Consider the following 27,399-nt stretch of genomic DNA (forward strand, 5'->3'; position numbering starts at 1 on the left):
GCAATTAAAGAATTGATTGTGTGCCTTTTACCTGTTTGAGACTGATGACAACATCCATGAGGAGAATTTATCACACTGGTCCTACTGAGTTGGTGTACTAAGCTGCTTCCCTTGAGTTTGTAATTCAGGGTGGTAAAGTTTTGTTTTTGTTTTTGTTTTTAAAGATGCTGCTGTTTTACTATAGTTGTTTTGAGTATCACTGTCCAACTTTTGATTTTTTTTCCCATTAAAATATTCACTAGGTGCCACCCAGAGCTTCAGTTCTCTTTAGAACAGACTAGGGATCTGATTGAACACAACAATAATTTTTCTACATTTCCCTTATTTTTATCTTTAAGAACTAATTACTTTAAAGGTATATAAATTTAAAGGTAAATAAATATTATAAAGGTAAGTAAAATTCATAGATAAAACACATGGTTTGAAGTTACAGCTGCAGTAGCCAGGGTGTAGAAAGTCTTTGGTCTTCGTAGATTTAATCTTTTAGGCTACTTGAGGTACTAGATATAATTTTATTAATTATTCCTAAGAATAGCTATTTAAATAGGAAATTAAACCTTACTTTAGTCAATATTAAAGGGACTGGAAAGTAGAAGAGTGTGTTGGTGGGACAATTTGTGTCATATGTGAAGGTTGTCCCTTTGTTTAATTTAGCAGCCTTTACTAGCTTTTTAAATCTAAAATCTGACCTCATACGGCCATTTCCACAAGGGAGCCATGATTGCTAGCAAGCATGCCACACAGGGAATGTTTAGAGGAAAACAGTATACTCAAAATTTGCAGATAATTTTCACCTTGGTCTTTTTAAGGAGTCAAAAACCAAGTCTATAAAGCTCACAGTATCAAGATGCCATCTAAATATATAACGAGTGCTCCTTAAATGTTTTAGGCTGGGGGAGTAAATTTTTTGTTAACTGAATATTTTATACATCAAAAGCCATAACTTGAGAAATACTGGTGGCCTTCATGGTGAGTGATTTTATCCCATGCAGGCCTTTCACTCCATTCCATTCTGCAAATTCATGACCCTTGCCAGAGAAAAGAGCAACACCTCAGTGATACCATGAAGGGGAGAGCTAACTAAACTCAAAGCATACCTATGCCCTGCTGACCTAAAAGTATCACTTCACTTCACAATATGAGAATAAGATACACACCCAGCTCCCAATAACTTGAGGAATAGGTTGGCAAAGAATTGACCAGTTTATCCAAATCTTGGCTCTCTTCCCCCAAAGCCTCTTCATTAAAAATTGACAATTTCATCAACTCCCCATTCTGCATTTGAGGTGAAGTAGTTATCAACTCTAACTGAACATTAGCAGTAGCTTGGGTTTTGAAAATGGCTGACAAAACACATGAACATTCAAATCATTTTTGATGTTTTTCTAGCAAGACAAACCAATACTTAACATGGGTAATGCACAAACACTTAGCAGGAACCCACAAAGACACTAAGCATTGTGTAATGCAAAGCAGTACTGTTATACTCTGCTGCCATACTTTCAAACATTCTTGATTTAGCTACTTTTACATTAAGAACAATTGAATTAAAATGGTTTGGGATTCTTAAAAATTCAAATGCTAGTACCTTGGCAAGGGTTCCCTGATTTGCCTCAAGGTGATCATCTACTTTTCAGTGCATGAGGATTCCGAGATATCATATAGAGTGGGGTGCAGTTGTGCCAATTTGGAGTCAAGAAGCCATCAAACCAAATGTAGTTGAATTCAGATAAACGCCTGTTGAGATTCAAAAAGCAATAAAGAAACTAATTCCAGGGACATTAGACCTTGGTAAAATGCCAAATGGAAAACAACTATTTTAAAGTCAATCTCTTACAATGTAAGGAAAGAAGTAGAACCTCATTATCTTGGAATTCCTGGTCATTCAGGTCAGGTATCCTAGATGAGGTTAAGGGGACAGTTCGAACTAAGGACAAATTTTTACTTAAGGAATTAACCTATTCTCCTTAAATGTAAGTTACATGTCTATTCATTAAAGGAAGTCTAAGCTCTTGTACTTAGGAAGAATGCTGGCAGTAGCCTGTGCCAGATTACTGTATAAACTTGAAATAAAAATGTTTTTAAAGATACTGTATGATACAGACTTTTCACTACTTCACATTAACTGGTGAAACTTCTTGGTACCTATTTGTCTCAGTTAATGTTCACTTTCAAACCAAAATTTCATACCTTTATTTAACTCTTGCCATTTACATATATCTCTATCCTTTAGCAAGCTCCTGCTCTGTCTCTTTCTAAATGCTATTTTCCATAGTAAAGCTTTTTTTTTTTTTTTTTTTGGTACATGTGACTAATCTCCAACTGAGTCTGTTTTTTTCTATGATGTATAATACTTATACGAGCTCATTTTTCAAAGCAAAACAATATTTTCCGACCAAAATTTTGCCACCATCCCCACTTTAAGATAAAGCATGTCTTAGTAACAGAGATTACTTGAGATATCTTCCTAATCAGCTTGTATAATTTTTATAGCCTCAAGCGTGAGAAACCTTTGAAAACTGTAAAGCTTTGTATGGGAAATCTAATAGAAATGTCAATTTTTATTAATTCCTGAGAGTTAAAGAGTTGCTGCAGCATTTTCAGAGAGAGCTGCCAAGAGACTAACATCTTAGTCTTACAATATAGCTAGTTAGTGTTAGAACAAGGGAAACCTACTTTGGTGCCTTAGGAATGAATGGCTGGCTGTGATGATGGGTGAAAGTCCAGATGCTGACACCTAATGGCTGTTCTAGGATTTCCAGGTAGTTAACATGAAGGTGGGGGAAGGAAATAGCACCACTGCCGAATATAACCTAAGGAACTTTTTCACCAGCCACACTTGAAAGCAGTACAAAATACACAAAGAAGTTTTAACACTCATTTTTCCAGGAAATCCTGTCTGTCATCTGGTAGGAGAGAAGAATCCTGGTCCTGTGCCCTTAGGATCCTTGTCACGTTAGCTTTTTGATGGCTTCAATCCACTCGGCTCGCTCAGCCCTGCTGCTGGCCTGGATATAATAGTGTATGTCATCCTTAGTAATCACTTTGAAGAGATTTCCCTGGACATTCCCTTTTACCCCTAGGGAGGAAAAAAAAAAAAAGTAAATGAATATCCATGTCTGCTTCCAACTGAAACTGGCTGAAAGTCAACTGAGACACAGACAAAAACAAATAATGAAGTGTTTCTTAAATACAAGTATAGATGGTCAGGAATCCTACCTGATGCATGCCTTCCTCTTTTCCTCCCTTCTATTCTCTCCCTCGCCTGTACCTTCAGGCCTGCAAATGATATGGCTGGACATTCTTGGAAGCCCTCTTGGCCTGCCCACTGTGCTAACCATAGATCTATAATTTCATTCACATCAAATAATCCAGTATGTTTATGTTAAAAGAAGGCCCAGGCTTGGGATTTGATTTTAAATTGTTTAAGTCCCTTGAACTTCAATTTCCACATCCATAAATTGGGTATAATAGTGTCTTTCTATCCTACCTGGCTATTTTGAAATTAGTGCGATAATAGATACTCAAGTGTGTTGCTAACCCTTAAACACTGTGTAAGCGATTATTCTTAGGTGGAAGCTTATGGGCCAGTAAGTATAGAAATTGAGGGGAAAGAATATTAAAGACAAGGATTAGTTAGTTGTATCGTTACACTAAGAGCACCTCACATGCTCTTTTCTCTAATTCTGAAATTGGCTTCAAAACTCACTCCATTCATCGTCTCATTGAGAAAGCCCTACTCAGCTCCCAGAGTTCAGTGCTTCATCAAGAGCACTATTGAGAGAGTGGGAGGGAGGCTCCTGAGTCCTTGGGGCTGGGGCCGAAGTTGCACCTTACCCGTAGGCACACCATTATCCTCCAGAGCAGACACGAGTGAACCACGAAGAGAAAACCCACCCACTGGCCGGTTTTCTTCCTGCAGAGGAAAAAAAGACCTGTTTAGGAACTGTGCGAACGCACAAAAGGGAAGAGTTGCACTCTTGCCTATAATCACCCTCGGTCACGCCAGCCAGAAAAGTCAGTGAGAATCATTTGTAATAGAAGGTGAGGCTGAACTTGGACATCACGTGGCCAAGTTATATGCACCAGTAAAGAAGTTGGGGCGTCTTCATTTCACAGCCAGCAGCAGCAGCGCCACACCCCTCCAGGCTCTTTCACAGTCTCAGCTCAGGGCGAGGGTTCCTGACTTAACCTTGGTGAGGGAGGAACTGCCGGTCTTCACTCTCAAAAAATGGGTGAGAATCAGACATCTCCCAAGACAAGGCTGAATGGGCTGACTAAAAGGCCATTTCTCTTTTCTTTTGACTGGAATTAGATTGACTCAGCATCCAGTAATACTTATCTGAAACTCAGAATAGCGATTCTTTGACCAATTAGAAGAAAATTATGGCTTAAATGTTATATAATAAAAGCAATTTTGCAAAACAAGAGGCTGAGGAGGCAGAATCCATGGGATCTGTGGATAGAAAGGGGAGAAGGCCCTGGGAAGCATCAGTTAGGAGTCTAATTATCAGCCCACTTCACCCTTCTTAGCCACACGGCAAGCTTCGGCGAAACTAAAAGATGTTTTTCCTCTCAAAATAATGAAGACCCACTGAGTAGGCAACGATGTAATGAAAGAAAGGGGTGATCATACAGTTAAGGGTAGCCTGGATTGTGGAAGGGAAGACATAACGTGGTGGAAGTTACAATAGGAATGCTGAGAGAAAGGAGGTGGAACCAGCTGCTTGCTATGCTCGGAGAGAAGTGTCTGGAAGCCTCACACACAGTTACAGAGTAAGCGTGGGGCACTCACTTTGGAAGGGTCATAGTAATGCAGGAAAGCTGGGTCCTTCCTCAGAACAAAGCGCCGAACCTTCCAGTTTTTCCTCTTATGGCCCTGAGGCAAAGAAAGGGTTCAAGGATTATTGATGACGACTCTTATTCTCTTCTTCCCACTTCCTTGCATCGAATACCAAACCTTTAAGCTAGCCTGTTCCCCTGAGACTACTTTCTAAGAGCCCGCCGGGGACCTAAGGATTGAAGCGATGTGTCGTGGGCTTACTTCCCTGCTCAGTCAGTGACACTTGAGCAAAAACACTGTCACATTTAGTGGAGTTGACAGAGCCAAAGAGGGTCAGCGCTGAAGGAGAGGAGGAGCATTACCTGGACACCACTCAGGGCACAAGGAAGACAGAGAGGCAGCAGGTGTCACCTGGACTGAGAGCTCACAGGCAAACTTGAACCCAGGGGCACCAACTTTTTAAGTGTCAGCTTAGTCCAAAAACAAACCAACAGTTGCCTGTACATTTGTGCACACATTTACAGTAAAAACCACTTTAACAATTGCATCAGAAAAACAGTAAGAAATGATCAATTATATGTTAAAACCTAAATGTGTAAGATATTGATGAGTGTATGACTCTCTTTGGCATCACCCCCTAGATCACAAACCTTCCTTAGCCCACCAGTGTGGAAACCCCAATTGCCTCCCACGCACTCCTCGTGGTCTTCCAGGGCCCTCTCCATCTCCCCTCCTCGCTCGACTCCCATCAGGCGGTTTCCTGGACGGTGAATAACCTAGGAGCCGACGGTGATCCCGACATGGGAGTGGTGCTGAGCAGCCCTCGGGTCCATTTTATAGACATGCACGTTCTCACAGTGCATTGGATGCGCACGAACGCGAGGGGTGTGCAGAAGGTATGCTTACACTTCGTGTGCGGGACGTGGTGATTTTGTTCACAGAATAGCCTTTTTGTCACCCCCAGGCAGAAATGCTGCAGGCGTGACTGTGACATGGTTGTCTCCCCTTTAACGTGGCTGCTCTCCCAAACATGGTTAGGAGTGGTGGCCACGGTCAGTGTTTAAACACTGAGATTACACTGCAGAATTTCATCTTCAACCTATTGAAGTAGGTGGAGAAAAATACTTATTTTTTGTTCGGAAAACATATTGGGGCGGGGGGGCATGCAGAGTCCCACAAGAGAAGACAGAAACCTCAGGAAGCCTCAGGGAACAGAAGCCCAACAAATGCACAACTCCAACCCAGTAGGCAATGCCCTTGTAAATAGACCTGAACTGGGCAGTGACACAGACACTGTGTTGTAATGTTGGGATGATTACTTGTACCTTTTCCCAGACACCCCTGTGTCTGGGACACTGTGTGTGTGTGTGTGTGTGTATGTGTGTGTGTGTGAGAGAGAGAGAGAGAGAGAGAGAGAGAGAAGGGGGCGTGGCACATGCCTGCCCCTTAACTGACTCCCTGTGGCTGCCTCTGGGCTCCTACTTTAGCTGATTCTGCTGATAACTGGTGCCCTCTAGCAATCTCAGGCCTTCCCACCCTTTTGGGAGCATTCCTGCCTCGCCTGAGTTTGAGAACTGGCCATCTCGTCCCTGCTCCAAGGAAGCCATACCTGCTTGGCCAGATAGCCTTGTTTTATCACCGTGCCACTTAACTCCATGGTGCTGAGACTTATTTCTTCCTTGGGACTTGTCTTCTTCTTGTAGCTCTCAGCCTACAAGTGGGAAGGAGAGAGCAGGGCTCTGTTACAAAAAGTCCCAGTTCCAGGTGATGGGAGCTACCCCAGGGGAAAGGAAAATCCTCAATATGGAAACCCACACCAGCTGCAGTAAAGCTGTCCCCTAAATCCTAGGCCTCTCGCCCATGACTATGGATCCCCTGTCTTCCTTCCCTCTGCCCTGATGACAGGAGGAACACACTCCATAACTTACAAAAGTATACAGGGCTGTGGAGTCATCCAGGAACTGTTCGGCCAGATCCCCAGAGCGAATGGCTCCCACGCTTCGGGCACCTACGGGCCTAAGGAAGTTCTCCTCCATGAGCATGGAGGCCAGAGTCACAGCCTCCAGACGGTTGACTGCAAAGTTGTTCGAGATAAGCCAGTCCACCAGGGAGGAACCTGCATCAGGGCAACAACAACATCAATTAGATGACAGACTATAGACCAGCCTCCTTGGTGGTTCCTGGCTATGACCACATTGACCTTGACCTCCTGGGCAGCCTTGGGGCTCTGTCCAAGAACAGACTGAAGGCCACACCAGCTGCTCGGAGCTGTGCCTGCACCCACATGTGGCCATCTCAGGCCAGCCTGTTGCAGGCAGCTCTGGCCTCAACACAAGCTTGTCAAGCATGGCTGAGTCCCAGATCCCCATGCCCCAGGTTTCCACAGCCTGGCCCCGCCCCCAGGAGGGGAGGCTCACCTATGAAGGTCTTTTTGTAGGTGCTTCCCTGCTCCATGTTAGGGCTTGGCCGGATTCCACTGCCACTGTCGTGCATCTTGTCCACGATGCGACTACATGGAAGGAAGGCAAAGGAGAGGAGACCTTTGTGCCACTGACAGGCATGAGAAAGCATCCATAGGTCACTGCTAAGGGTATTAAGCAAGTGGCAAACAGTGCTATACACATCACAAAGAAAGAGGGGCATTCCATTATGTGTCAGAATTTGAGAAGTAGTGTTTTAGATCATTTCTTTTCTCCTTGCTCATCTAAATATTCTAATATTTTTATACTAGACAGGTATTGCTTTTGCAATAAAACTAAAGAGCTGTGACTTTTAATTTCAAAACAAAAGAATGTACAGTAATGATTCTCTATGATCTACTGCATAAAGTCCGAACTCCTCCAGCTACTTCTCAAAGTCATCCATCACTTGAATCCACTCTTATCTGCTGCTGCTCTTCCCTGAACCCCCCATGGTTTAGCAGTGCCCTAGATGAATGATCAAGAATGGACTCGCATTGCATCTTTGATGGGTATAACACTTCTGCTGCCTGGGAGGTTAGGGGTGTTTCCTGTAGAAGGACTGTTGCAAGTTTCCATGGTGGGAACTCCTTTTGTACATCTCTACTTTATAGTCTCACCTCCACCACTGACCTGCTTTCCTTCTGTTCTGTGGGATGATTCCTGATACCAATGGAAGATCTTTTCTCATTTTCTATTTATGTACTTGGGTCAGAAAGTCCCTGAGACGTGACCTTGTTTATTCCCATTTTCCTCTCCTGAGCATCTAGTGCAGTATAGGACATGCAATAGGCACTAAACAAGTATTTCAAGGAGAGGGAGAGAGAGAGAGAGAGAGAGAGAGAGAGAGAGAGAGAGAGAGAGAGAGAGAGAGAGAGAGAGAGAGAAAGAAGAAGATAATAAGATAAGAAGACGAAGAGACGAAAGTAAGAAAGTAAAAGAATAATAAGAGAGAAGAGAAGAGAAAAGAAGAAGAGAAGAGGAGAGGAGAAGAGAAGAGAAGAGGAAGTCGAGAGAAGGAGAGAGAAGGAGAAGAGAAGCTTTCTCCTTCAGGGAGGAAGAAGGAAGAGAGCCTTCCTTCCTTCCTCCTTCTCCTTCCCTCCCTCTCCTCCTCATCTTCCTTCTTTTTTTCTTCTCCTCTCTCTCTCTCTCTCCTCTCTCTCTCTCCTCTAAAAAAAGAAAAGAAAAAAAAGAAAAGAAAAAAGAAAAGGAAAGAAAAAAGAAAAAGACAGACCACTACAGGGCAAGAATGCAACTGCTACCAGAACACTTTATTTTTGCCATGAGGTTGTATGTAAACAAGACCCATGACTTGGTGAATATTCTTGAGGAGCCATGACATAGCCCTGAGCCCCCTGACTGAAACTGACGGAGAGTCTCAAGACACTGAGATGGGCAGAAGCAACAGAGGGCCCAAGAGGTTACAAAGGAGCAGGGCAGGTAGGCAGAGCCATCCCCAGGCAGAGAAAATAATACAAACAGGACAGTGATAGCAGAAGACCCTGAAGCACGATGGCGGTACCAGTCAGGCCTGTGTAGCAACAGCAGAGCCCACCTCCTCACTGCACACAGACAGAAGAGGCCACAGCAAAGCTGGGAAGAGAGAAGGACAAGGGGCCAGGGACTCACTGCAGGCTGATGTGAGGGGGCAGCTTGAAGGAATTTTTCAATACGTGGAGTTGCTGGACCTTCCCTGGCTGCCCGGCGTGAATAGCCCCTGTTATCTCAAAGGCCCAGGCATCCCTCTCCTCTCGAGAACAGGCCTCCAGGAAGTATTCTGTGGATGTTCGAGTCTTCAGCTTAATAAGCAGCTGTGAGAAGAGACAGTCAGTCAGACCAGCACTTAGAGGTAAAATATCTTCTTTATGGATCTAGTAACCTTATAGAAACTGAGCTTCACTCCTCACTTCGGTCTTCCTAAGAGAGCTGTCCTCTGTGCATTCTCTCACTCAAAACCTTCAGTGGCTCCGCATGACCTCCGTCCAGCCTCAGCCGTTCTCCCACCGCTCCCTTGTGAGCATTCCCCTTTGCCCACACTGGCCGTCCTCATTGCCCCTTACCTTTATGCAAGACCTTCCACCTGTCTGGAAAGTCTGCCTCTCTCTTCTTTTAGATCTTTGCCCAAATCTATTCCTCACAAAGCTAAACCTGACTCAGCCTATAGCGACATCTTCCTCCCCTTTAGGAATGCAGTGTTCTCTATGGCTAATAATGTTTGTGCCAACATTTGGAATGCTGAATATTTTTCAATTAACCACTACTTTCATAATAAGGTTATTAACTCAAGAAGAAGCAATCTTACCATTTTCTTCCTTGACTTTTTCAAGCCTAGCAAATTTCTTGGCACACAAAGGAATCCCGATAAATGATTGAGTCTGATACTTTTTCAATGGTAGGGTTGAACCTGCCCCTGACTTTTGTAATATGTACATTTTGAGGATGAAAGCCATCATATTGAACCCCAAGACAGCAGTATTATTCACAATTGTGTAGTGTCTTCTGGCTTATAGTGTTTTCAAAGACCATTACCTTCATGACCCTCATCACAGTCATGAGAGATAGTCAGGTGTCATTATTCCATTCCATTTTATCAATGAAGAGCTAAGGCTCAGAAAGGTTCGATTATTTGCCCAAGGTCACCTACCAGGTACATGGCACAGCCAGGATTTGAGCTAGGTTTTTCAACCATGACTCAGCTCTTCCCATTACACCCAACACCTTCACCAAAGAGGTCAGAGGTGGAAGGGTCTGTGACAGGGAGGAGCCGGGGAGCCAGGGCCTTCACTTACGGGTCGGTTTTCGTACTCCAAGCAGGGGCAGATGATGGTGCAGCCATCCAGAAGGATCCGTCCCTTGGGAGGGGTCACCTTCCGACCCCCCTCGAGCTTGTAGTACAGCAGCGTGTTCTGCTGGAGGATGAACCATCGCACCTTCCAGTTGTGGACAATGTGACCCTGAGGACAGGCAGGAAAGCCCTGGGCTTAGGTGGCCAAAGGGACGTCATCGTGTTCAGGGAGAGGTGTCCCATGGCACAGGTAGCTAGCCTGTGCCATGGAACTGACCCTCCAACAAGGGGGAACAGCATTATTTTTCTTAGCTTAATTTTATTTATTTTTTTATTTTGAAATAACTTTAATTCAGAGAGAAGTTGAAAAATAGTATGAAGAACTTTTTTTACAGAACCATTCGAGAGTACATTTTTAACATGCTGTTCCATCACTTCTTAAAAATTTCATTGCGTATCTCCTACAAAAAAATATATATATATTTCCAACATAATCACAATACAACCACCAACATCAGGAAATTTACATTAATATATTGTTTTCAGCTATTCTACAAATCCCTTTCACCAATGGTCCCAATAACGTCTATAATGGTCAAAGGATCCAGTTCAGAATCATGTTTTATTTTCGTAAAGAAAATATTATCTTTGTCTGAATCTCTTTATAGTCTTATTTGATTATACAACAAAGACCTTTGGCATTGGCCTTCTTGTACCCATTTGGCCTTTTTTCTGGTTATAAACCTTGAAAGACACTCAAAATATACAGAACAGAAAATCCTACTACTAGGAGACAGCCATTGTTAACATTTTGTATTTCTTCCAGTCTTTTTTCCTTTCAGTTTTTCCTTTCTAGTTTTTTTTTTTTAATTAGAACCATATTACATATACTTTTATTTTCTAGTTTCGTTTTGTTGAGCTTTGCTGAGCATCTTCTCATACTACTAAATTTCTTTAAAACATGTTTTTTAATGGCCAATAAGTGGATGCATCATTTACTTGTCCGTCTCCTGTTGTTTATAACTGAGGTTATTTCATTTTTTCACTACTATAAAGAATTGTGCAATGAATACCCTGGCACATAAATTTTGAACTGCATCATCTTGGAATTTTTTCCTTAGGATATATTCCTAGGAAGAATACTACTAGTCAAAGGATGTAGGCAATTTCTAAAGTCGAATTCCCACACGTTCTACCAGTGCTATGGGCATGAACAGACTTACCCAGCCTAATGCAGAAGGCCTAAAAGGCAGGATAGTTTTGGGGGCTCTTAGGTAGATCAGAGAGCTAATGGGTAGAAAAATCAGGTGAAGGCAGAGAGCCTGTTTCTAGAACAGACCAACAGATGGTGGGGAATGTCTGCCGAGGAATTAAAAGGGAATGGGTTTACTTCACACTCATGAAAGCAACTTCCTCGGCGTATTTCCCCGACCAGAGACCACCTCGGGCTAGATTCTAACCAAGAGAGTTTCCGTTTCCCCAGTTCACTCATTTCCTCACGTAGCATCTATTCATTCCAAAGGACTCTTCGGCTCTCACATCCACAGCGCTGTGATTCTGCTCCTTGCTCAGTGTGTACCGAGTGCTGCTAGGGAACCAAGAGTTGTAAGGAGATGACTTCTATTGGCCCGCGCCCAAACAGAATTTACTGTGGCAACTAAATAGAACTCTTAACAGTTAATCTGACAGGAATTTATTAATATCTCTAAGTGTCATCATGCTACATGGTGACCAAGCTGTGCACATGACAGTACTTATGTAATCAAGTTGAATTTTACGGTTTTGCTGTCTTCACTCTGTCCTGTACTTAGAAACCACATATAATATGACAATTGATAGCTTCCCGCCGCCCACCCCACCCCCCTGCCCCGCCAATCATATGTTGAAACCCTAACCCCACACCACCTCAAGATGTGAATGTGTTTGGAAAGCGAGCCTTTAAAGAGGTGATTAGATTAAAATGAGGTTATTAAGTGGGCCCTAATCCAATGTGACTGGGCCTTATAAGAAAAGGAAATTTGGGTACACAGCAGGGAACCACATGCAAAATGGAAAGACCACATAAACACACAGCAAGATAGTGGCTGCATGCAGGCCTAGGAGAGAGGCCTCAGAAGAAACCAAACCTGACACCTTGATCTTGGACTCTGGCCTCTAGAACTGTGAGAAGATAAATCTCTGTTGTGTAAGCCATCCTGTCTGTGGTACTTTGTTATGACAGCCCTAGCAAACTAACTCAACAGGGAAAGGGGAAAGGGGCCTGGAGATGTTAGGGAGAACAGATATTGACAGAACAAACCAATATGAAGATAATGTATTTTCCCGGACAAAATGCTCCATTTCCCAGAATCTCTGGCACAAAGGAAACATACAGGTGACCAAGTTGCTGCCAGTCCCAGGCATGCTGCATTGATGCCTGTTTGGCAGCAACCAAGCCTAGGGAAACAGGAATTTTTGGCAAGGACGGTGGTGGAAGAACAGGTTCTTCTGTTCCGATACCCAGCCTCAGAGTTAACAGGCACCAGTGGCAGCATCAGCTGTGATGCTTCCACTAGAAATATCTGATAGTGCTATCGGGTATTTTTGTTTGGCTGCATCGTCCCTGGCTATATAGCATCCGTTCTCCAGCCTTTCCAAATATTCCCGAGTTACTTAATATTTATTATTCTCCATGAAATTCTTTCTCTTCAAACTCACTAGAGTACACTATGTTATGAGCAACTAAGAATCCTGCCTGCTGGCAAAGGAGGGAGGTCTGAGAAGAAAGGTTGATGAGAAAGGATTTGCTATGCAGGTAGAAAACTCAAGGCAACTGGTGAGCCTTATAAAAAGGTTCAAATTCTTTGACCCAATAATTCCACTTCCAGGGACCTGCGCTAAATAAATAATCCAGACTGTGGAAAAGAGTTTATGTATTGAGACACTTAAAAGATCATGGCTGATAACAGTAAAAAAAAAAAAAAATGCAAAATATTCTAACATATAACAACATGGTACCCAGTATGGCTGCAGTGGAAGGATTCTGGTCCTAACAGACGATAAGGAGAAGCCACTGGCGGGATCCCTAGGGTCAGACCCAGAAGTCTGGGCCACCAAGAATCACAGTGGCAACAGTCTTTGACATAGGAAAAGCACTTTTACTTTTATTTCTTTATGTGATATCTAAAAATAACTTAGTGGTTATTTTCAAAAGTTTTTGGAAGGATACCCTAGAAATGTTAATAGTTGTCACCTGTAGGGACTAAGACTGGATATGGCACAATAAGAATGGAAATTTATTTTTCATTTTCTGCCCTTGAGTATTTTTCTAGTTTTTAAAAATAATATGCACCTATTATTGTCATAATGGAAAATAAATTCAAATTCAAATAAACAAAAATCCTGATGAGATGATTAGGGAAATCATTCATTCATTTATCTACTCATTTAATATTCAATGACTAAATACTACTGCACCAGGCACTGTCCCAGCAGCAGGGAGAAAAAACAAACCAGAGTCTGACCCAAGACAGTGGAGGAGACAGATGACGACCCCCACCCCATCGGTAAATTCCAGGACAGGTGATTGATGGGGCCTCCCATGATCACCACCTTCTGGTATTCACACCCTGTGTAGTCTCTTCCCACGTGTAAAAGGATTGGTGTGATCATGAGAATATGGGAAGAGCGATTGCTTATTAGTTTTGACAATATATTCTAAAAGACTCTGCGGCTTCAGTCTTGGGGCAGGCGGTGGAGGTGGGAGTGGGTGGAGCGGGAGCTCTCTCTCTTTTTTCCCCAGTCGTGCACTCAGGGAAAAGCAAGCTGCCACATCATGAGCAGCCCCTACAGAGAAGTAAGGAACAGAGACCTCCAGCCCCCATCCAAGCCTTCAGGCAACTGCCACACTGGGCAACATTTTGGCTACAATCACATGAGAGTCTCTGAACCAGAATCTTGCAGCTGAGCTGTTCCTCGATGCCTGACCCTCAGAAACTGTATGAGATAATAAATGTTTGTTGTTTTAAGACATTACGCTTTGGGATGATTGTTATACCACAATAGACAACTAATACAGGGCATGATGCAAACCCCAAGACATTCAGAGGAGGAGGGAGCTCAATAGGGGTTGGAGTGGAGTTACGTAGGCTCTGAGGAGCCCAATACTGGAGGTTGTGTGGAGTTGGCCTGGTTAAAAAGGCATGGAAGGGAGGACATAACACTGCTTCGGGAAAACTGCAAATAGTTCTATACAGATAAGACTCAGAGGCTGTGGAGAAGGGCTGGGGCTTCGGAGTGGTGGGGGCCCAGACGGCATCAGGTTCCTCGTTGTAGAGTTTGATATTTATCTCTGGCCAGAGGGAAGTCCTTAAAGACTTTGAAGCAGAAAGATGACAAGCTTAAGTTCTCATGTTCAAAATAATTCCCTGACCACACTGTGGCGGAATGGCTAAATGAAGTGGGCCAGACTGGAGTGGGCAGCTCAGGGGAGGCTGCTGTAAGAATCCACAAAATGGAAAAGAGAGCATCATTATCCCCACTCTACAGATAAGCCATGCCATGCTCACAGGGTGTAAGGGACTGGTCCAAAGTCATCAGGCAAAGGGGGTCAGAAGCCAAAAACACAGTGGTACAAGCTGAACGAGACCCCAGGCCTCCCTCCTCCTGGGCGGTTTCCTCCCTCTCCAGGTTCCTTGTCTGTAAGCAGCTGGCTGGAGCCAGAAGCCAGCTGAACCACGATCAGTGAGCAGCATGGAGTCCCTAAAGCCCCTTTAAGGGGCAGGAGGAGAGTCCATAAGCTGGGACAGCAAGCCTAGGGCTGGGTTTAAGAAGCGCCGAATTTGACAGCTGGAGGGACCCTTTGAAAAACGTATACTACTCCCTAACTGTAATGATGAGGAAACTGAGGCCCCGAAAGGTCTTGCCCAAGACCCTACAACCCTGAAGAAGCAGAGATAGTACTTGTTGAATTATGTCCCGTAAAAAAGTATGTGGAAGTCTGAACTCCTGGGACCTGTGAATGTGATCTTATTTGGAAATAGGGTCCTTGCAGATGTAATCAGGTTAAGATAAAGTTATGCTGGATTAGAGTAGCCCTAATAACACTAATATGACCAGTGTCCTTATATGAAGAGAAATTGTGGTCATGTGACAAGGAAGGCAGAGACCAAAGTGATGCCTCTACAAGGCAAGAAAGACTAAGGATCGACCGTGTGAGATAAAAGAAAATACATACATGGTCTCTGTCCCCAGTTCATGACACAGAGCTCCTGAACCCTTATAATTTCCCAGGTGATATCAGTGTGTTTTGTTCTACTGAGGTGATTCTGGGTGGGCTGGATGGCTCCTGGTTGGGAGCTGATTACTGGAAAAACTAAGCCAATGATTAGAAGCTTGGAATTTTCAACCCCGCCCCCCATTCTCTTGAGAGGGGAGAAGGGCCGACCATGGATTAATGATCAATCATGCCTCTGTGATGAAGCCTCCATACCGAAAGCACAGGATTTGGAGAGCTTCTAGGTTGGCGACCACATGGAGGTGTGGGGTGAGTGGTGCCCTCGAACGGGCATAGAAGATTCACTTCCCACATACCCTGCTTGGTGCACTGCTCCCATCTGGCTGTCTATCCTATACCGTACTCTTAAACAAACTGGTAAACATTAGTGTTTCCGAATTCTGTGAGTTGCTCTAGCAAATTAATCGAACCCAAGGAGGGAGAACCTGCCATCTATAACCGTTCGGTCTCAAGCACAGGTGGTAACCCCAGCTTGTGACTAGTGTCTGAAGTATGTGTGTGGGGTGGGGGTGGGGGGGCGCACAGCTTGGACAGTCTTGTAGGGCTGAGGCCTTACCCTGTGGAGTCTGACACTATCTCTGGGTACATAATGTCAGAATTGAGTTAAGTTGTAGGACACCCAGCTGGTGTCCTACACACAGAAAATTGCTTGGCATGGGGAAAATCCACCACAAATTGGTGAACAAAAGTATCAGAAGTGAAGTGTTCTGCGTAAAAGTAAAGCAGACTCATAGAATAAATATATACACATGCACACACATACGCACAGTAGGGAAGAACTAGGTTTCTCCCTACACAGGAAGGAAAAATCTGAGTTTTTCCTTTTCAGTCTGCAAATACCTGAAGCAGAAGAGGCAAGAAAGGATTTTCCCCCACAGGTTTCAGGGAGAGCATGGCCCTGCCAGCCCCTTGATTTCAGCCTTCGAGCCTCCAGAACTCCTTCCAGACATTTTTCTTCTATGCCTATTTTTTCTTACTTATACCTTTTATATATGTGTTCTTTAAGTTATAATATTATAAATATTTTTAACATCTGAATAAGCATAATTTACTTAGTCATTTCCTTATTTGGGGGGATGTATAGGTAGTTTCCTTTTTTTTTTTTTTTACTATACAAATAACACTTTGTTCATAAACTTTTTATGGTGTTTCCTTGGGATAGAGTGCTACAAACGAAATTTCTAGGCCAAAGCATGTTAACATTGCCATGTCATTTTCTCAGAGTGCTATTCGAGGAGCGAAAGGGGCAGCAACGCCTCTTCTTAAGGAAAAGCAGTCGTACTCACGCTGATCCTGGCTTCCTTCCCCCTCACCCTACTTTAAAGCCAGGCCAAGTGAGTGCTCTGCGTGGGTTTTTTTTTTTTTTTTTTTTTTTTTTTTTTTTTTTTTTTTGCCTGGAGCTCTGCGTCTTTCTTGTCTGGGCAGGATTAGGAGCCAAATCCTTCATGCCCCTGCCCGTTGTCTCCTGCTTCACCCTCGGTGATGACTGTTCTGTATTCTGGGCTTCTAGCTTGAGCCTTGCCCTGCCTCTGAGCTTTAATTCTCCCAAATCTCTGGAATACCGTGCACAGCCCTACAGCTTCTCCAGGGAACACGGGGGCTGCTGTTGTCACCCAGGAGGAAAGGGGCTATGGGGGAGAGAAAAAGTTGAGATTGATCGGTAGGCAGGGACATGGAATCCCATCCCTCACCTTTCAGGAAAGGGTGTGGCTTCCGCTTGCCTCTGGGTCAGGCTCCAAACTCCTGTCTTTGGGTTTGGCTAGAATGAGCTCTTGGTACTTCAGTCAAGCCCCTTCTGTGGGTTTTGGGGGTCAGAACTGTTGACTGCGCTCATTTCTCTGTACCCTGGACTCACTGAGCCGGCCGCCCAGGACTGTGAAGTCTGTCTGGAAAAGAACTCACATCCTTCCTTCTGTCTCATCCTGACTCTACATTCGTAGCGGTGGTGGGGAATCTTGCACGTAACCCCTGGGAACAAAGGGAATGCCTGTAAAAGCCCGAGTCCAGCTATCCCAACAATCAACGACAGCCACCAAAACCCCCCGTCCAACTCACGCTGTCTCTCTCACCTCAGAAGCTGCAGGAAAGTGGGAAACCACAAAAGTTCCTCTGCAGGGTGTCTCTCCCAGGTGCAGCTGCCTCCATAAACCATGAAGGGCCAGCCTATCGCCAGCCTATTGCTTTAATCACAGCAGCATGAAGCAGTATGGAATTTTGTACCTGTTTGTATCCAGTCTGACCCTTGATCAGGCATCAGCCTCCCAGCACTACTCTTACTTAAAATTTTAAGCAAACAACACACCCACCCTCCTGTAGCAAACAACGTGTAACATAACATGGCTACGTTACTTACCCACTTGTAAGTGATTTGAGACTGTAGGGCTGATCTGGCCACCAGAGGAGGCAACGGAAGGGAGGGCCCCATCATCCCTCTTCATTCATTCCCCTCTCAAAGCCGTAAACTCAACAAAAGCCAAAAGCCTCATCCCCAGGTTTTATGCTCTGCTATTATTATGTTAGCATAAATGCTAAGTGTGAACAACAATGTTAAAAGAATTTTAAAATATCGAACTTTCTCTTGCCCCTGCTCTTTGGTTCATCTTCTTCCTTGATCCCGTGTGTCCCCTCTCTGTCTGGACTCTTGCTTGCTGTGATGGGGAAGGACTGAGGATGGCGGTGCCACTCCCAGCTGTTACTAGCCCTGCGGGTCCGGGCCAGCGATTTCATCTTTCTGACGCCCTTTCCTCCTGTGTAATGGAGTGATAACGATACCCATCCTCTGGTGGACAGAAAAGGGTTTGGAGTCGGCCTGTGAGGGTTTGATCTGCTCCATCACCTACCCAGGTCCTGAGCAAGCTGCTTCACCTCTTTGAGCTCTATTTGCTCCCTGGAGAAAGGGGGTAAGGTGGTACTACCATCTGTAGGACTGTTGGGAGGTTTGGGGAGACAAAGTCCAGGGCTGGTGCACAGTAAGTGCTTAAGAAGCATAGGCTTCCTCCTTGCTCACAGGTTACTGTGGAGAGTGTGAGAGGATGTCCTACGTGGATGGGCGCTGTGATCGGCAGAGCACATTTACATTGTTTTCATACACCATATTTAAATACTATACTCCTCATATTTTAATAAGATTTTAATTACGGTATCTACTTCGGTCGGTAGCCACCACCTGCACCCCTTACGCACCAGCCGAGCGGGATTCTCCTCCTTGCCTATGCCCTGGCCCCTCTTTTCTATTGGAAGCCGACCTCCAACCACCGTCCACCGGCTCTCGCCACCGACATGAGCTCTGCCCAGCAGAACCCCAGGCCGCCCGGTCTGCGGTGAGCCTCAGGCTGGGGGCCCTGCTCAGGGGAGCCCGCGCCCAGCCGCCCGCCGCGCGCAAAGTCCGGAGATGCTCCGACGCGCTCACCCGCTTGACGAGGAAGCCCTCCTTGAGCACGCCGTCCTCCATGTCGCCGCCCGCGCGCCGGGCCGCAGGCCCGCCAGGTGAGTTGTCCCCGCGCCGCCCGCTGCTCCGCGCCCGCTGCGCCCAGGAAGCGCCTCCGACCCCGCGCGGGCGACGCCTCCCTGGCCCGCGTCCAGGGCCGACGCCGCCCGGCCGCCCCGGCAGGAAGTCGGGCCAGGTCGGGATTTCTGACGTGCCTCCTCCCCCGCGAAGGCGCCCTGGTGAGTCCGCAGGGTACAGAGTCTGCCAGCTCTTAGAGTCCCGCCCTGATGTCGCCTCCTGGAGCCTTCCCCGCCCGGCTCAATCTCTCTGGGCAGGGCGCCCCATCCAGGTGCCCCCCATCCCCAGTGCGTTCTGCGCGGCTTTACTATTACGGTTTTTGCCCATCTTCCTCCTTCCCCAGCCTGAACCAGGTGCCTGGCTGGCTGGCACTTAGTATATTGCCCTTGGGTAATACTTACGGAATGAAACGGAACTAAAAGGATTTCAGGGATTTGGAGTCATCTCTGAATTCAATGGAAATGCGGGTGGAAGAGTGAATGGGGTGGAACCAGGCTAGGAAATTTACCCGAGCCTCTGGAGAGAGCAGACAAAAGTTCCCATTAGCAAAGTTGTCACAGGGTTAAGGAAGCTGGCACAGTCTGCAGGGGCCCTCTGCCCCCGCCCCAAACATAGCCCTCCCCCAAAAAGGCTAGAACTGAAGATTCCATTATTGGGGGCGAAATTTAAGGGAGTGCCAAGGAACTCAGTAGTTTAGATAAATAACATTTTAATGCAATATTTTAAAAATTAAAATTAATGCAAAAAAACCCCACGATGAACAAAATACCAACATTTTAAATCACAACTAGATCAACATATTGGAGCCTGAAACAAAAGAAAATGTGTAATACCGATTCTGTCTAGTAATCCTTAGGACACAGTCCTGTTATTCATTATATGCACTGCAGCGAGATGCATACTATTAGGGTGGTTCATCACCAAGGGGAAACACCTCAGGCCTACAAGGGAAGAGAAGACTCAAGATTGGGAGAAGATGCCCCAGGCTGTGGAAGGCCAGCTAGTTGTACCTTTCAGAAACAGCCTGAATCTACACCTAAACCACCCTGGGCGCCTCTTGCCCTGGAAATAGCCCAATTCAGCCTTCTGCACAGACTGACTTTGGGATCTCCCAGTGAGTCCAAAAGCAATGGGGCTTCCACTCCCTTTCAGAATAAACATGGGCTCAGGATCTTCTGAAGCCAGGCCTGTAGTGGGTGCCAGGTTTTATTTAATGCACAACAACCCCGTGAGGTGAATTTATTATCCCTTTCTTTCCAGCCAAAGAAATTGAAACTTGAAGCAGTTAAATAACTTGCCCAAGGTCACCAAGCTCAGATTTTTAAGTCCAGGGCAGAGAGAATGGGCTTATATCTCAGGTCTTGAGTGAGGAAGAGGAGGGAAAAATAATCTGAGCTCTGAAATTTTGCCAAGCTCAAATCCAGGACACAAGAGATTGGAATGGAAAATTCTTATCCTCTTTGGCTCTAACCATGGTCTCTTACTCTTCTTCTTTTCAGATGCCAGGGGAGGAGGCGATTGGCAAGAGGTTGTTTTGGCCTCACCCAGACAGTCTTCTGAGTCTTATAAGAGGTGACATTTTCTTTGGCAAGAGAGCCACCTGAATGAGTTCACAGAAATGGAAAAGGAGAAAGATAGGTTCTCTTTCTTGGTGGTACTCCTACCAGGAGGAGCTGAGTCCTCTGCATACTTAGAACCTGGGTCCCATCTTAGGGAAGACCCTGATCCAGCCCACCCCAAGTCTGACTCACTGAACCTGGGGCATGAGTCACACCCCCTCCTCCCCTGACTGTGGTGGCTGAGCCACCAGTCCACCAGCAAACCACACTGACATAAGCCCGACTCAACCACAGGGAAGAGGATGGAGACAGAGGAAGCAGACAGACAGCAGTGAACAGCTGAGATGGGGGAAGGGAGCAGGGAAGAGAAGGAAACTTAGGACCCAAGAAATTGTCTTGCTCTTCTAGGCAGACACCTCTCCTCTCTCCCTCTCAGACCTGACTCTTTCAGAAGGACCAGATAAGGACTAGGATATGTGAGCCATTGAGAGCTATAAGGTCAGTGTCCGGGTGTAGGTGATTCACAGTCTGATGTGAAATTCCATTAGAAAGCCAGCTTTTAGCTATAGATAAAAATCCCCTGTTTAAGATACTTACAGTGGAGAAAGGTAAATCACAAAGCCCATTCATAATGAATACTTTGACTCAGTGAGTTTATCAGCATCAGAGAATCAGAATCCAACCCTTTAATCATCCAGTCTAGACTCTTCATTTTATAAATGAGGACCCCCAAAACCCAGATGAATAAAATGACTTGTCCATAGTCCCACAGCCAGTTAATGGCAAAGCCAGGGCCAGTACGTAGGCTTAAAGTGTAAGCGCTTCAAGGCTTGCTCCGAGGAACGCAGGGACACGCCCCCGGCAGTAGTCAGAAAGGGCTCTGTCTCCAAAACCGGGAAACAACTTTAAACGATGATTTTTTCTGATCATAAAAATAATTTGTACTCATTATGGAAAATTTAGAAAATACCAAAAAGGGTCAAAACATTCAAATACCATCTCCTAGACAGATGAGTATTTTTGTACGCACGTATACTTTTATTAAATTTTATTTTTAAAGTCTTGAACCTTGCCTTTTTTCACTGGTAATAGCTAATAAGCATCTTATCAAATCATTAAAAACGATTCAAAAATATAACTTTAAAGGATGCATAGTATTTTATCATGCCTGTATTATAATGTATGTAACCATTTCTATTTATGTCGAAGTTCCTGTTTCACTGTGTAAGTGATGCTATGATAAATATTTCTGTACATAAACATTTTGCCACATCCCCGATAATTTCATATAAATGTCTAGAGCATAATTTTAGGGTAAGGGTATCAATTTTTTAAAAAATTCTTGATACATATTGCCAAACTGCTCTCTACAAATGTACCACAAGATGCCATCACCAGAAGTACATGATAAGGCCAGTCTCAGGCACCTACACTAGCATTAAGTGCAGTATTTCTAGAAACCTTTGCTGATTTTATCATAATCAGCAGAGACTATCCTATTCGTGCATGCTCTGTGTTGTCTCTGTCAGGGTGGATCCCAGGAAATCCCCAAGAGTCAGACAGATGGAGGAGTTCCCCCTGGAGGAGATGCAGAACTAAGAACTTGCTGGGAAAAAGGACAGTGAGAAGCTCAAAGTAAAGCACCACCCACTGGAAAAGGAGGGTGTGTATGTGGGGGGGGGGGGCGGTTCTGAAGAGCCAGAAGAGTACTCAAGGTACTCAAGAGCTTGGGCAGAGACAAAAAGAGGGAGTTAGACATACAGGCAGCCCGAAAAGTTGGAATTTTGCTCAATTCATGGCTTTGCTTAAGCCCATCACATTTCCCTGTTATAGCCAGGAACACATCCATTCATTCATCCATCAACTCATTTATCCTTTCAGTGGAGCAGGACCTTCTATTGAGTACATCCTGTGTACAAAACACAGTCAAGTGCCAAGGGTAATACACAGGCTCTGCTCCGAGGCCTCACACATCAGTGTAAGCAACGTATCGTTTTGATTAACCAGGAATACAGTCGTCTTTTGTATCCATGGTTCCAATACCCCTATAGATACCGAACTCTGGAACATTCAAGTCCCTTATATAAAATAATGAAGTAGTATTTTCATATAACCTACATATATCCTCCTATATATTTGAAATCATCTCTAGATTACTTCTTATGCTTACTACAAGGTAAATGCTAGGTAAATCATTATTATACTGTATTGTTTAGGAAATAATGACAAGAAAAGTCTACTCGTTCAGTATAGACACAACCATTGCAGGCATACATACGTACATAGTACACATCAGCAGCAGTGTAACATCTTTAAAATAATATTTTTGATCAAAGGTTGGTTGAATTGCAGATGCTGAACCTGCAGATACAGAGGGCCAACTGTATCATCTCAGTCTGCCACAGCTGACCAGCAGGCTCACCAACATATAGCACAGTATTCCAGAGCAGTGCTTCTCACATCACCTGTAGTGAAGACCAGCATTTTTTATTTCCCTAAGTCATGGACAGTTGTGTGGTCCTACTGTGCATGAACAAAACCTCCACTACAGGAAACCTACCAGACTTCTACACCACTCAAAATGGTCCACATTCTGTTCCATGAAACAAGACCTCAGTCATGCATTTGAATGTCGTGGCAACGCCTAGCTGCCATAACTTCCTAAACTTACTCTCAATTTCTGTTCTTATCTTGTCTTAGAGCAGTACCAAACAAATCACTCTTGAGACGCATTGCTCTAAAGAGTGGGTTAGGGAATCAAAAGCATGGGTTCGAATCCTGCCTCTGCCACTGCACGACCTTTGGTTATCCTCTTTGATCCTTATTTTCATCATCTATAAAATGGGGAAATAATAGTACCTACCTCATAGGGTTTTTGAGCAAAAGAAATGAGATCACAAAAGTTAATTGTGTAGTATAGTGCCTGACACACAGCAAGAGCACAGTGAATTTTCTCAGTTCCATCTGATCCCAGCCCTGTGAGGCTAGTAGAAGTGGTATTGGTAGTAAGTACCTACCATGTTATTATGGATAAAATATGAAAGCTGGGCAGGAGGTAGAGTAGGGAGTCAATATTCGCTTTGTTCCTACTATACAGCTAAGACTTAACATATACTACCACTATCTCACTTAATCCTCCAAATTTCTCTCACTTAATCCTCAAAATTTCCCTGTGAACTAGATATTATATGCATTCTGTAGGTGGCAATGAAGATTCAGAGAAATTAAATAATTTGGCCAACATCACACAGCTAGTGTGTGGCTGAGTCCAGGTTAAAATGTAGACCTGTCCGATTCCCAGTTTTTCTTTCACTACTTCACACTCTCTCTATGGTCAAAGGATGCTCTCTCTTCCTTAGAAGGAATCCATTCAGCCTAAGACAGGGGGCCCACTATGGTAGATGCAAGATTGTGCCTGATCCTTGTGATAGAATTATACATTCCTCCCCCAGGTCATATGCAAGAGACTCGGGATGGGTTGTGCGACTTGCTTAGACCAATGGAACATCAGCTACATATCCTAGTGGCAGCTTTAAGCACTGTCACTTGGATCCTCCACTGATCTTTTCCCGTGCCACAGCCCAGCATGGCCCAAATAGGGTCTGCCCCTGCAGCCCGGGGCCGGGAATGAAGATGATGTGGGAAGAGAGCTGCAGCCAATGTAAGAAGTAAGCCTTTTTGTTGTAAACACCGAGATTTGGAGGGTTGTTAGCTACCATAGTGTAACTAATTGTGAAACCTGACTGATACATACATCTCTCCATCCCAGCTGCCCCTTTACACCATAACGGACACTACAGGGCAATGCCAGAAGAACTATGCAACTTGGAGCATCTCCCTGACATGGAAGGGTCAAGTGCTCTCTCATTAACATCCTAAAACCCAACTCCCTGTTCCACTAGAAAAGCCGGAACACCTTGAGAGGGTTGTCACTCTCTCCAGGGTGCTCAGCCAGCCTTTGGCAGGGGACAGCCTAGACTCACTGCTTCCCTACCAATACCAGAACCCAGTCCTGAAGGAGAAATGCCCATTGGCAGCTGTCTCATGGCCAGGAGCGGTGGGGGCGGAGCAGGATGCATAGCATGACTCAGCTGTGCAAGCAGGCAGAGCTGGACCTGTTTAATAAAGATAAGGGCCCTCCCCTCTTCTTCCCCCTTCCTTATCCTTCCTCCTTTCACTTTTTTCCCTAAATATTACTCCTGGATCTTAGGTTTTCTTTTTGCTTATTTTGTGTGGGTAAAAGGGCAAAACCTTGGCCTGGGAATGTCTGAGGAACCCCAGCAGTAAGGCGGTGGCCATAGGGCCATGCACTGGCCATGAGGATCACATGTGGTCACATCTGCTCTCCAGGCCTCAGAGGCTCCCACCTGGCTGGTCATCAGAATCACCTGCAGGGCTTTTCCCAGCCCCACCCAGGGCCATTGCTCACAATGCAGGTTGTATGCTGCACAAAGAGGGCACACAGCAGTCCAGTGGCATCCCCCGGCCCCGGGGCTGCATTCCTCAAGGAGAGAGAATGTTTTTTTTCACCTGAAGGTTCACTATCCACTTGCCAAGCCACATCCAAGCAGGACTACATCTGGCCAGAACGGGTACCTTTTGGTATTTCATACAAAAGGAACAGGGACTATGCCCATCTCCAGGAGATTCTGCTTCCTGGGTTGAGAAATCCTTGTTTTACGTCTCTCACCAGGTAGGGAAAAAAGCCCAGGAGGTGAGTCAGTACTAGGAACCCCTGCCCTAGAGAATCCTGGAGCTCCTCAGGTCTCCTTGGGAAGGGTCCTTTCAACGCCAACCACCATAGATGCCAGCTGAAGATCGGCTCCCTTGCTGAGGTGGAGGCTCAACTAGGTCTTGCCCCTACCCCTGCACCCCCAAGTCCTGCCTCTCCCAGGTGATGCGAATGGCTCCAGCTGAACTCAGGTGAGCAACTAATCTCCAGCCTGGCTGCCCACCAGCACCCTGAGGCTGGCGTAAAAGCTACTAAATACCTTAGCTTTGTCCGCCCCACTCCCTGCCGCCTGCCAGCACTCAGAAAATGTGCACAAACTGTACTTTTTTCTCCTCAGTCGCCAGCATCACGACGAAGCCCTGCGTATAAGCGTTCAGTTTCCACATCTTCGCACACTGGAGAGCTTCAATGTTCAGATGTTAATTTTCGCTAAGAACTTTTAATTAAGAGTACGCTTTTTCTTTCTCTTACTATTTCTTCATCAGCTTCCGTCACCCAAATCCTTTTCTGTCCAGAGTCGTGTAGTGCAGAGGAATACACAGAAGGAAAGCAAGAATTTCTAAAAGCACTCAGGAAAGAAATTCGAAAGAACTAGAAAATTTATCTTACCATTTTGCATAAAATGATACCTGGGAAAGTGATAGTTACTTGATCAACTAGTTGTGTAAAGGAAATATCTAGGATTGAGCGTTATTTAGAATTTGTTACCAAGAATTGGACATACAGTGTTCTTGGTAATTTGGGCAATGCTTTAAATATTACATAAATATATAAATGTATTTAGAAGTATAGATAATGCGATTCAAGGTGGGGAATCATTTGCTACACTTCGAATGGCAAGGCTTCAGAAATTCAAAAGGGGCCCCAAGCCCCAGGCCCCCAGCTGCGCCCATGGGCGTGGCCATCTGTTGCAAAGCGAAGCAGTTTGCCTGGAGTTGAAATGAGAGTGAAACCAGCCCCAGCATTCTCCAACGCAGAGCTGTGGATTTATAGATAAGTGAGAGGTAAAGGGCGAGAGAAGGTGGGAGAATCAAATTCTGATTCTGAGCAATCAGCCTCTTGTTGGGAATTCCCAGCACAGAAGCTGACCTGCCCAGAAATTCCCAGGCCTAAGAGGGCAACGCAACACCGTGGGCCCAAGCCTCAGCTAATTGTGACGTCCCAAGGGTACCAGGGCTCTCAGAGTGGTGGAGGTACAGGGTCAGCACCTGAAAGAGCGTGCCTCCTTAAATCTGCTTGCCCCGCCCTCATCCCCAGCCAAGTCCGACCCACTGTGGGCACAAGGTCTGAATTAGCTAGCGCTCCCATGGCTGTTCTAGGATTTGGGGCCCCAAGAAGCCCACCTCGCACAAGCAGGGCGAATCCCCTTTCACCTGAAGATCAGACATTGAGGTCTTTCCTATGCAATTAAGGACTCGTCTTTAGTAAATGCAGACATGGAAGAAAATAGCAGACAAACAGTGATTGAGATGGCAGGCTCCAGACATGATCTTAAAGTGCAGATCTGACTCTGGGGACTGTGCCAGGCCTGGGACTCTGCATTTCTAATTAGCTTTCAGATGATGCGAATGCCTTTGGTTAGGGATCACAAGAGTTAGTGTTCAGCTCCTCTAAAGGGGAGACCTTAAACCCAAGACTGGCTGAATAATCTTCAGGGCCCAGTACTAAATGGAATGTTAAGACAATCACAGGACCCTGTGCTACTGTCTGAGCCTCATACAGTTGCTGAGAGGATTAAAGGAGGTTAGTTAGCCATGTAAATCACGTAGCACCTGTGCATGGTAGATAACTCCTGATAATGTTAGTGATCATTGTTACCCAGCCCCAGACACCCTCTCCCTGAATACATGGACTATCAGACTGAGCTTAGGTAGACTAACCTTCGTTTTATAGAGGAGGAAATCAAGCCCCATCATAGCAGCTCAAATTATTCATGTTGGGTGAATGGGTTGACTTGTTGAGGTCACACTCAGGCCTCCAGTCATTCAGGCCAGGGTTTTTTTTTCTCTTCTGGGCTTCTCGATGGGGGAGAGGAAGTGATGATGCCCGAGATGTAACACAACATCTCTCAGGAATGCGCAGGAGAGCTTGAGACTGTCTGGACGAGTGAGGGTTGGCTCTTTACAAGCACAATTGTAACCATTGGCTCATTCACCTGTTAGACTTTTAGAGATATGTGTTATGAGCCCATTGGCAAGATCATGGAATTCTGCAGGAAATGTAGTGACGCATTCCAACACTTTGCCTCTGAAACAGATCCGGGCTGCTGTGCTTTGTGGTTTCATGGTATGCTTTTCAGAG

General features: G+C 45.2%; 1 protein-coding gene across 2 annotated transcripts; it reads right to left on the minus strand.

Moving 5' to 3' along the window:
- Positions 1-155: 155 nt before the first annotated feature.
- Positions 156-27,073, minus strand: PLEK2 (pleckstrin 2). Of its 2 annotated transcripts, none has more exons than XM_036218035.1 (9): positions 26,979-27,073; positions 10,032-10,196; positions 8,872-9,053; positions 7,201-7,292; positions 6,712-6,899; positions 6,393-6,494; positions 4,796-4,879; positions 3,838-3,916; positions 156-3,079 (listed from the first exon to the last, which is right to left on the minus strand). In XM_036218035.1, the coding sequence occupies exons 1-9, from the start codon at positions 27,012-27,014 to the stop codon at positions 2,952-2,954; spliced, it is 1,056 nt and encodes a 351-aa protein (XP_036073928.1). In that variant the 5' UTR covers positions 27,015-27,073; the 3' UTR covers positions 156-2,951. The 2 variants fall into 2 exon arrangements, with proteins under 2 accessions (XP_036073928.1, XP_015986752.2); XM_016131266.2 differs by lacking the exon at positions 26,979-27,073 and adding an exon at positions 18,712-18,869.
- Between the last annotated feature and the right edge of the window lie 326 nt (positions 27,074-27,399).

This window comes from Rousettus aegyptiacus, unplaced genomic scaffold (genome assembly GCF_014176215.1).
Source record: "Rousettus aegyptiacus isolate mRouAeg1 unplaced genomic scaffold, mRouAeg1.p scaffold_m13_p_3, whole genome shotgun sequence".
Classification (NCBI taxonomy): Eukaryota; Metazoa; Chordata; class Mammalia; order Chiroptera; family Pteropodidae; genus Rousettus; species Rousettus aegyptiacus.